Source organism: Myotis myotis, unplaced genomic scaffold (assembly GCF_014108235.1).
Source record: "Myotis myotis isolate mMyoMyo1 unplaced genomic scaffold, mMyoMyo1.p scaffold_m19_p_11, whole genome shotgun sequence".
In the NCBI taxonomy this organism is placed as follows: Eukaryota; Metazoa; Chordata; class Mammalia; order Chiroptera; family Vespertilionidae; genus Myotis; species Myotis myotis.
The window spans coordinates 58,663,677-58,675,050 of record NW_023416315.1 but is presented as its reverse complement, the minus strand read 5'-3'; the positions used below and the strand labels follow the sequence as shown (position 1 = coordinate 58,675,050).

Genomic DNA, 11,374 nt, shown 5'->3' with positions numbered 1-11,374 from the left:
TTCAGCACTTTAAATATTTCCTGCCATTCCCTTCTGGCTTGTAAAAGTTCTGCTGAAAAATTAGCTTATTAGTTTTTTGGGGTTTCCTTTTAATGTAACTCAATGTTTTCCCCTTGCTTCCTTCAAGATTGTGTTTTTATATTTAACTTTTGCCATTTAATTACAGTATATTTTGGTGTGGGCCTCTTTGGGTTCATCTTATTTGGAATTCTCTAATGTGGGTGTCTGTTTCCTTCCTTGGTTAGTTTTTGGCCATTATTTCTTAAAATGAACTTTCTGCCCCCGCCCCCCCCTCTCCTGGGATCCCTATAATGCTGTCCCATGGGGCTCTCATACTATCCTTATTTTCTTAAATTCTTTTTTTTTGTATTATGATTGGGTGATTTTCACTATTCTCCCTAGTTGCTGATCCATTCTTCTATATTAACCAGTCTGTTGTCAGTTCCATCTAGTATGTTTTTCATTTAAGTTATTGTATTCTTCATCTCTGATTCTTTATAATATTTTCTTTATTGAAGTTGTCCCCGAGTTCCTTTATCCTACTCTCAAATTTATGGAGCATCCTTATGACAGTGTCTTTGAATTTTTTATCAAATTATTTTTCTCCATTTCATTCATTTTTCTCTTGTTCTTCCATTTCATTTGATTTTCTGTGTTTGTTTCTTTCTACGAGTTAGGTGAAATAGCTATCTCTCCCGGTCTTGAAAAATTGGTCTTAAGTAAAGTGGTGTCTGTGTAGACTGGATGGCTTTGGCAAGTTGGTTGGAGTTAAGGTGGGCATGTGCAGTGCCCAGGATGCTACCTGGCCAGAAGGAGCAGGTCTGGGTGACCTGTTGTTTTGGCTGTTCACAGCTGCACTTGTGTGTGCTATAGAACCTTGCTGGTTCTACTCTTGATCCTGGTGGGGCTGCCTGGTGTACAAAGGAGCACATCTAGTTGTTTTGATTGACTGCTGCTGGTCTGAGGATACCTGACCATGGGCACCGCATCACTCACTGTTGTGCAAAGCTCGCCTTGTGGTTTGATTGACTGCTGCCAGTCTGGGTTGGGGTGCTCTCTGAGCATGTGCTGCAGCACTCTGCCAGCTCCCTACCACTCTAGTAGGGGCCTCCCTCTATGTGCACGACTCACTCTGGGGCCCCTCTCTGTGCATTCATAGGCATGTCCCATTGCTTTGATTGATTGACATGGAGGTCTGAGCTGGACTTTCCCCTGGGCAGGAGCACAATGATGCCCTGCTGAGTCCCTTTCATTCCAGGTGGGGCTGTCCAGTGGGCTTGCACAGCAGTGGCTGAGCCTCAGTGCCCTGTTGGGCCCAGTGGATCTAACTCTGGATTGGTGTGTAGGGGGCAGGGCTGTGCATGCTTGCTATGCACCCCTTCCTGCTGGAGCTGGTTACAGGAGGGGTGACTGGGGATGCACTACTGTGGCCTTGCAGGTTGGCCAGGGCACTTGGGTAGAGTTCTCACCAATGCTACCCAAGTGTAAGGAGAATGCAAACGATGGTGCTCACCAGCTACTCCGATTCCTGGTGGGTTCCCTGATTCTGAAGAGCTCCTGTAGTTCCCATCTTCTCCAAGTGGCCTCTTCCTCTCTTCTCTGTTGTACAAAAGCTGTTCAGTTCTCTCTTAAAGACAACTACTCAAAATATAGGTGTGCATTCAGTGTGTTCATGGGAGAGGCAAGCTCAGTGTCCTCTTGTGCTGCCATCTTGGACCTGCCCAAATTCGGGCTACTTTGGGAAGTCACTAATCTCAGGCCCCACCATAGAATAGCTCTAGGTATTAGAATATACATATTCCACCATGCGTGAACCCAGGGGACCCATAAAGCCACATGTCGATTTACGAACATAATCTGCATCCAGGGGAAAAAAAAAAGGCCTTTGTGTGCAAAAAGGGAGTACCTGGTAAGTTTAACCACCTACAGAAGAGCATCTACTTCTGTGAGGTCAATTAATGTCCAAGGCTAAGTGAAGAAAGAGGAAATGAAAGAACTCAGACTTTCATGCTTTTCTCTCAAAATTATCACACTTACCTACACACACCACGCTGACATGGTTCCTCTGTCTCAAAATTATACCATGGGAGAAAAACCAGGTTAGTAAAGGGAATGGCACCTTCCTACATGTAATGAAACACATACAACACCCCCCCCCTCACCACACACACACACAAATACCCATCAAGAACATTAAGACACCTTATAGAAAAATAAGAAAAACTTTCCATTTTAGTTGTGATTTGACCTGAATTTATACACCATACTTTACTCCCTTGCCTATGACTCTATCAGAATCGCCAGGCAGAGTTCAACCTTCTTGCTTAAGAAGCCTTTCAGAGGCTGAACCTGCACAACTGCAAAGGGTTCCCACCAGCCCTGCTCCACTGTCACCAGGGCTCAGCTCAGAGACCACGGCCTCGTCCCCACGCCCCGGAGGAAGCCAGTCCCGTCCCCAGTGTCTCACTGCACTGGGTCCTCAGTTGTTCCTGACGATGATGCCGGGAACATCTGGCTGGTGGAAAAGTGGAAGGTGACAGACCAAAGCATGAGGACACGAGATCATGGTTGTTATGGCAGAGAATCATCAGAACAACAAAATGGATAGCCTTGTGCAAGACCATGGATATAAAACGAGTAGCTCTGGGACTCAATAAACAAGTACAGTACTGTATATTTTGGTAAACAAATGGTTGTTCAATAGATAACTATTCTTTTTTCTAATTCAGGGTTGAGAGGTTTCTGTTCAGAGTCTACACATATTGGTCTGTAAAGCCATGTGAAATCTGAGAAGTCCCCTCCTCTGAGGATTCTCTGGTACGTGGTGGTTCAGTGCTGGGGGTAATTCTCATTAACAAAAGAGAAATGGCAGCCAGACCTTAGCCAGACCCTGGTCTCCCAGGCAGGCCTCAGTTCTTCTTGTCCTCTTTCTGAGGCTGGCTTCTTGTGATCCCCAGGTTGTTCCATACCTCTTTGTACATGAGGGTCCCAATGAAGACAAACAAGGTGTCCAGCCAGTGGCACACAGTGAAAGGGTTCTGGAAGTACAAGATGGAGATGATGAGGCTCACAAACTTACGTAGAGTCACAATGAGTGTGACAGCGAGGGAGGTGCATTCTGTGGTGAGAATCAAGACACCCCAAATGCACACGTACCTGGAGAGAGAGGGTTAAGGTAGTTTTCTGACTACTGAGAGATCAGCTGGGGAGCACTTTCTGGCATGGCTCTTGGCTTAAATGTTCATATTCTAAGAACCAGAAAACTCGGGGGTTAGCTATGGCGGCTCTGAGGCTCCTTGGTAGAACATTCTGCAGATTCCTGTCCTGCCATTCTAATTGTGGGTCCCAACTCAGACTGCCTAAAACCTCTCATTATTCTTATTCTGGATTCTTCCCACAGTTTACAGTGAAGGTCACCACCCAAGGAATGACAGAGGTTAACACTCTCAGTAAAGGTCATCACACCTACCTCTAGTTGATCTGGTCCCCAGTCCTTCCACCCCTTCTCCAAAAAAGAAATCTGTAAGGCAAATCTATGAGGTGACATGAAAGGAATGAAGTCAATCTCATCTGTTCCAAAGACTTCACAGTTTTTATAATGGACTTAAGGTCGTTCGAAAGAAGCATTATTTTAGTTTTAATTCACTTGGAATTTCTTTCAGAATTTTGTGGAAGCTTGTGAAATGTCCCAGGATACTAGAAAACTCCAGGTAGAAATCACAGAGCATGCATGTCATATACTAATTTTTGATCACCCACTGACTTCTACACCTGCACCCCGAGCACCTCCTTCACAGTGCTCTGTGCCCTGCTGACCTCGGCACCCACTATCATCTCTTTGGCCCTCCACAGGGAGCTCAATGGATAGGCCTTTCTCCTCCTACTGCAGAACAGATCAAAGCAGAAATGAAACTCATGTCACTGAGCTGTCAGGGAATAGACAATCCCATGCCAAAGAAGACCATGCGGCAGAGGAGTGCGAAGGATACTGAGTGATGACATTCGTGAGGAGGTAGAACCACATGATGGGCATTGCCACACCAACAACCGGAACTTGATATAATTCTGCAAAGATTAAGAGGGGAGATAGTTGTATTCCTTTTAACAGCTAAAGTGTTCATCTTTTTGAACAAACAGAACATAATAGAGATAATGATGTTATTTCCCTTACAATTAGATTTGGACCAAACACCACTTTACTTGCCCTTGATTCCAGGCTATATCAGCCTCAAGAGTCCTTGTATTGCTTTCTTAAAACAAATGAGAATTCATCTTAAGTTTAAAATAAACTTTTTACCATTCACCTAAACAGGACTCCACTTTACAGAGAAAGGCTGTGAATCACAGAGAAGTTCAAATTATATGGTCTTAACAACTCAACACAGAGAAAAGACAACCAGTAACTAAACACCATTTGGAAATACTGTCAATCCTACTAGTAATCAAATAATTCTAAAATTTACAAATAATATTCTAATCTGGCAAGGTAAAATTGGAATTGGCAGCCATTCAGTTGATGGTAGTATAAATTGATTTTTAAAAAATCAATTTCACAATTCTTATTAAGGGGCCATAAAAGTATTGATACCCATTCTTAGGAAAAACTCTGAATTAATCTAAATGTCCAATGATAGAGCAATGGCTGTGCAAGCAAAGGTGCTTTGACTAGATGAGGCATTTGTATGTACATTCTATTTAAAATATAAGGATTATATATAGTCACACAAAAAACTAAGAATGAAAGTGAAAAAGTATAAATTTTTTTCTACACAAGGGTTACAACGATGTAAGAATTTATGTAAATGGTGTCTGGAAGGAAACTGGTAAAATGAAATTAGCTGATGTGTAGAGTGATGGAAGTTATTAAACTTTTCTTCTTTTTAAATGCATTCTTATGTTAGTTTTATATAAGAGGTTTGCACAGTGAACATTTGAGAGGAAACAAAATGCCCATGATTAACAAGAATAAGGACATAATAACCCTCTCAGGGTCGCTTCTTTTATATTGCTAACTTGCTTTTGGAGTTTGAAATACACAGCATAACTTAGGAAATTCCAAAGGTGATGCTGAGTTCTGGTTAGGAAAAGGACATTAATTTTCTTTTGCAAAAAAATTAAAAGCCATCTAGATAAAGAGATAACTGTATGTCTAGACTAGTGAGAAATCCCAATAATCTGGTATTCTATTGTCTTTGAAACACTCAGCAAGTATTGAAATGAAAAGAAAGTTATCGAATGTTATTACTATTTAATAACTTTAGAGATCCACTGTATCAATTGCTGAGGAAAGAGACAATCAGTATTACCTAAAACATTTAGATGGATATTCCGCTCTCTTAGAAAAATCAAGGATAATAGGTTCCAGATGCTAAAACTCAAGAAGAGAAAAAAATGTAAATTTAACTTAGGGATGATTCTGAAAAAGTTAAAGGCAGATTCTAAAAAATAAAAATGTATAAGTACCCAGCTCTGCAACTTTTGGAAGAAGCATTCTAATAATTAAATCAAAATGAATTTGATAGTGTGTTTACTCAAACAACTCTTTGCTATGCGGGGACTGTCAGAAACTCTGAAAACCATGTGTCAAAAATCAGCTGTATGTCAATCACACCTCAATAAAAAAAACTCAAAAATGGGTAATTCAGAGCCTTAAAAACTTAAGTTAACTGGCAATTGATAGCTAATTTATTAGTCACTTTAAAAAGTAAAAGCTAATTAATACTGTAGACTTTTGAGTTAATTTTGCTTATTCCTGCAAGCTCTAACCTGTCACCATTTTTGCTTCCTCTTCCCCAAGGCTCCCATCTCTGCTGTGTGTTAGGACTATTTCTTTGCATTCTTGAAAAGCAAACCTTCCGCATTCAAATGCAAACACACAATTCCAAAGCAAAACAGAAAATTTGAAGATACATATTCTTATTTCTCTTGCAAATCATTGAGAAACACCTGCAAATGCTTTTGCTGCTGCAACTACTGATTAATGGCACTATATTCCAGGAAGGTAGAATGGAGAGGGTTTAAGTGGGCCAGATGACTTGCATAAAAACATCAGTGGTCAAGTCCAGAGTAAAACTGAAACTTGCTTTGGAAGCTCTCAGGCAATTCTCCTGAGTCACCCCAAACTCACCAGACTTATTGAAAAGAGCTGCATGGTCATAAATGTCAGAAGCCAAGAAGATGAAGCCAGGCAGTGGGAAGGGCATGCGAGGGGAAGAAATATTTCACATCAAATGAAATGCAACACACAACAGAATAATGAGCAGTTTTATAAGATGTTTGACAAGTAATCAAGAAAAGCAAATAGGACTAAGTTAAATGTACCCAGTGCTTCTAACAACCTGACACTGTCTGGCTCAATAAACCCCAAATTACGGTTCTTGCCCTTTTGGACTTTGTGATGATCATCACACACACACAACAAAAGGGAATACACACAGTCATTGTGTCCAAAGATTTGTTACGTTTTACTAATTTTGAGAATAGTTAAGCAAATGAAATGGATTTAAAAATTATAAAGAACATGGGGCAGGTCCTGGCCGGTGTGGCTCCATGATTAGAGAGATGGCCTGAGTACCTCGATTTCCAGTCAAGGGCATGTACCTGGGTTGCGGGTTTGATACCTGCCCCAGTTGGGGCAGGTGCATGAGGCAACCGATGTGTGTCTCTCACATTGATGCCTCTCTCTCTCTCTCTATATATATATATCTCTCTCTCCACCCTCCCCCAACAATCAATGGAAAAAAATATCCTCAAGTGAGGATTAACAACAACAAAAGGAATGTGGAGGCAGAGTTCAGATTGTTTAGAAAAGTAGTAGGAAAAGAGATGGAGAACAATTCAATGTCAGGGAAAATATAAATGACAAGAATGAAAAGAGGTTGAAGAGGAAGAAGAAACAACAGATAAGCAAAGATTAATATACTTGACACCAACCCACCACCACAATAATTGAATAAGGAATCATGGCTAACATTTACTCAGAAGTCATTATGTGCCACTTACTGTTCTAAAAGAAAGATGTGAGCCAAATGGAGTGTGTATTTTTACATTCCCAGGCACGTACTCGAGCTCCAACTAATAAGCCAAACTGCTTGTTTGCAGCTTCAGTACAAAAAGTTGGCAGTGAAGGAATCCCGAGTTACCAAACCTCACCCTGACCTTGAGGGGCTGTGCTTTGGGCATTATCACAACAGGAGAGAGGGAGGAGAAGAAGAGGAGGCCCTAGACCAGTGGTTGGCAAACTCATTAGTCAACAGAGCCAAATATCAACAGTACAACGATTGAAATTTCTTTTGAGAGCCAAATTTTTTAAACATAAACTATATAGGCAGGTACATTGTTATTAACTTAATTAAGGTGCTCCTAAGGCTTAGGAAGAGCCACACTCAAGGGGCCAAAGAGCCGCATGTGGCTTGCAAGCCGCAGTTTGCCGACCATGGCCCTAGACCAGCAGTTTAAAAAAAAGAAGCTGAAGTGTATATTATTGCTATTTAAACTCTCCATAAAATGACTGAAGCCCATCTGAGGGCTTCCTCTCACCCGTCTTCCCCAACCTGCTCAAAGGCCTGCCTGCACATATTCCCCTGGGCATGCAGTTTTTGTAGCTTAGTTTCCTTTTCCAGGTTTCCAGATTGGTCTGAACCTGGGTGCATCTGCAGGACCACTGGGGTGCAGGTTCCTGGTCTGCCCGGTGGCTCCTGGTTAGCAGACATGTTCACGCAGACTGGCCGTGACCACCTGTGTGGAGGGCTGTGGCTCAGATGCACAGCAGCAGCCTATGAAAGGCACTGCAGTCTGTGGGCCCAAAGCCCTTCACCGGGTGATCAACTGATCCTTCAACTCCATTAGCAGGATGGCATGTTAGCAGGAAGGCATGTTACCAGCAGGATGGCATGTTAGCAGGATGGCATGTTACATTCGAAATCACACATTACAACAACATAATAACGCAGTAATTTTCATCCTACCCAGGTTCAAGAAATTGCTTACATTATAAAACAAAGCCTCCTTAGAATGTTTCCCAAACTGTTTGTATAGAGTCTCCTGGAAGATGCCCATCCTCGCGGACATCAGGAGCGCGAACGTCAGTGCCCCAATACCTGCAAAACAAAGGCTGGGTTACAAGACACCTGCATTCGCTACTCTCCAGATATTCTGTTAAAGAACATTTATTGATTATTTAAATGTACTACAAATATTACAAACTAACTGTAGAATATGCACAAAACTTTAAAAAGAAATAAAAATCAACCATGTATTACCATCCAGTCCTTGGTAGTTTTCTACATCTCTCTAAGCCAGGATCATAATGAGTACAGAGTTTTATGTCTTGCTTTTTTCATGATCTTTTTCTGGATTTTTCTTCAGGTCATTCATTAAAATTTTTTCAAAAGTATGATTTAATGGCCACACATTACTCTTCTCATGTGGATGTACAATATGAGAATGGTTAGATTACTTCCAATTATTTCTTCATTAAAATCAATGTACATCTGTGTATGTAAATCTTTTTAAAATGTTATTTCCTTAGTATACTCTCACAAGTGGAATTACTGAGTCAAAAGTTGTAGACATTTTAAAAACTCAATACATATACTTTTTTCCAGAAAGGCATGTCAATTTATACTGTAAACAGTTTATGTGAAAATGGTTGTCCTATTGCACCCTCAGCAGCAAAGAGAATAATCATTTATTATCTTGCCAATATAATAGATCAAAAATAAAGAGATACTGCATCTTGGATTCAAGTTGCATTTCTTTAATTATTAGACTAGTTAGAGGCTGAACAAAATTACAGGACATTAATATTTTCCTCCATAAGTGGTATGTTCAAATCCTTTGCAAATTTCTCCTAATATAGTGTTCTTCCAATAGCTCATGAAGATCTTTCTGTGTTAAGGAATAGCAATCTAAAGAGGGGGGTGGGTCAAGTTTCAAAGTCAAGAAGCAAAAATCCAGTTCCTTCCCTGCTATTTCTCTTTTGCCTGGTCAGTCTCAACCTGTTATTGCCAGCACGGAAAGCACTTGGGAGGAGCATCACCTCTGTATCTCACAACGGGAGGGCCAAGCACTACAGGAATTGTCTCATTACTTCCACAAAGAGATACAATTCCCGGGAGATTCTGCTGACCAGTCAGGTCTGGGAACACTGCCATGTGGAACAGCTAACTTCTGAAGAAAATAAATCTAAGATTTAGCAATGGGTCCCTTGGAGACTTAGAGTCCACTGCTACAACGTGCCCTTCTGAAGAAGCCTGTACTCAGCAGACAGGTCATAAAGAGACGGATGACAGCCAAGCACCCACAGGGCGCCGGGCAGGCAGGCAGGCAGGCACTTTTCTTCCTAGATCAGTGGCAACAGAGAAACATGGGTCCATGTCACAGAACACACCACCATGACCTCGACGTTTCCTTTCTGTCACTTCTTGAACACTGCGCTTCAGACTTATGATCCCAGGTGCCTCTCTCCTGTGGCATCATTTGTTTAGCTAACGCTTCTTGCCAAGAAACATGTACCTTAGGAGAAAACTCAGCAAACAGAACTGCAGAGGCAATTATCATTATTGTAATTAGCATACTTGCCTAGTAACCACCATGTAAATGCCTGGAATCCTTCATTCTCACTCAAGCTGGACTGGTAAGTCTAGGGAATAAGAAAAAACACTAGGTACAGAGACCAGAACCACAAGCAATGGGCCTGGACACAAGGGAAATGTTTGCTACCTTTTTCCCTCCCTTCTTTGTATCATTAGTAAGTACCTGGTGCCTGGGCCCCATGGCAAGCAGTGAATATAAATGATTTGTGAACCGATTCTTACCACCTGCTTTGCTGACATGGAAGTGCAAATAAATATCCCCACAGAAACCAGGGCAATGGAAGCATATTTGAATATACTGTATCTGCAGAAATAAGAACAAGAACACATTAGGAAGGCACAGGTACCAATTTCCACAGGATGTTTTCAGTAGATGGTGCCTGAGAGTATAAATCACCAGCAGAGCCCATGTAAGTCTTCATGTGCAAGGATCAGGGTGCCCACTGGTTGCTACACACACCCTTCCTTGGTGTTGCTTAAAATAGTTTCTAAAAGTTTGTGGACCAACAGATTGTTTCATTAGGGGGGGAAAAGAAAGACCTGACATGACATTCCATTGGTGACAGTCACATAGACCAGTTCTGACACTTTTCATTCTATCTTCTTGGCCACTTGGGCTTTATTCGGAATTTTCTTTGTACTAAGCACGATTAGTCCTTCGTTCATTGTGTTGCACTAATGAACACCTTCTCTGACAGCACTGTCCCACACAACTATGAGCCTGGAAATGCTCCATCCTGGGCTCTCCAATACGGTCACCACCAGCCACATGTGGCTACTGGGCAATTAAACTCTGACCAGTGAGACTGGGAAACTAAATATTTAATTTTAAGTAATTTAAATGTTAAATGTGAATAGTCACATGTGGCTTCTGGTGACCACAAGGGAACTGAAGTTCTCAATCGATTGGCTTCAGAGGTTAGGATGGATCTAAGGACTCAATGATGCTAAGAGCTAATTCTACAGAGAGAACACTGCTGCACAGGTGGGACCCCCTACCTGGCCAGCTGCTTCAGGAATGCACATCATTGCCACAGAGAGAACTCAAACAAAGAAGGCCAGGAGCACGCCCCCTCCAGCAGGAGTAAAGTAACCCACATGCCTAGCTTATAGGTGGGGCCAAGAATGTGCTTCCTAAACATAAATTATAAAAGCGCATTGTTTACCTTTTCTTCAAAATGATAATCCCGAGGCAATTAGAGAACCCTGTAAAAGGAGACAAGAGGAAGTTTTAGTGCACTAGGGAAAGACAACATACTTCAAGATAAAAATGAACGTCGCCAAGAGGGAAAAACATCTGGGCAGGAGGAGATTAGGATGAATAATTAGTAAGGTCCAGGTGTTCTTATGATGGCAACAAGTATAAGCCATAAAAATCTATCTTGCAAAATAATTACGCCTTTTAAAGATGACAATGAAGATAACAATGATCAATTCTCAATAACTACTCATAGCTGAAGCTTATTACAGGCTTATTTTTGTCAACTTTTCCATCTAATTTATAAGAGCTTTTACTACGTTTCTCCTCCCCCCGCGTTTTGAGGAAAGAAGTTTGTGGAGATCTCTCTCTTCTCTGGAAGGGTGTCTGTCCTTCATCAAGTGCTCATAGAAAGTCTACTATGTGCTCAATGCTGTGAGGGTCATCTTAGTCATTATAATTAGCTCTGGGAAGTGCCTTTAGGAATAACACATTTGATCTCACAAAAATCTCAGACCACACCAAAATGTTACAATTCTAATCCTCACCCGTTTTGTATTCTTCTGCAACCCTAACTATA

At 41.5% G+C, this 11,374-nt stretch overlaps 1 protein-coding gene across 4 annotated transcripts; it reads right to left on the bottom strand.

The window, feature by feature from the left end:
• Nucleotides 1-2,208: 2,208 nt before the first annotated feature.
• LOC118666387 (UDP-xylose and UDP-N-acetylglucosamine transporter-like) lies at nt 2,209-10,541 on the bottom strand. Of its 4 annotated transcripts, XM_036328646.1 has the most exons (5): nt 9,760-10,014; nt 9,583-9,643; nt 7,990-8,099; nt 3,990-4,065; nt 2,209-3,038 (listed from the first exon to the last, which is right to left on the bottom strand). In XM_036328646.1, exons 1-5 carry the CDS (start codon nt 9,775-9,777, stop codon nt 2,830-2,832), a joined length of 474 nt encoding a protein of 157 aa, XP_036184539.1. In that variant the 5' UTR covers nt 9,778-10,014; the 3' UTR covers nt 2,209-2,829. The 4 variants fall into 4 exon arrangements, with proteins under 4 accessions (XP_036184539.1, XP_036184537.1, XP_036184536.1 ...); XM_036328644.1 differs by lacking the exon at nt 3,990-4,065 and having other exon boundaries at nt 9,819-10,541; XM_036328643.1 differs by lacking the exon at nt 7,990-8,099 and having other exon boundaries at nt 2,209-3,156; nt 9,819-10,541.
• Nucleotides 10,542-11,374: the final 833 nt, after the last annotated feature.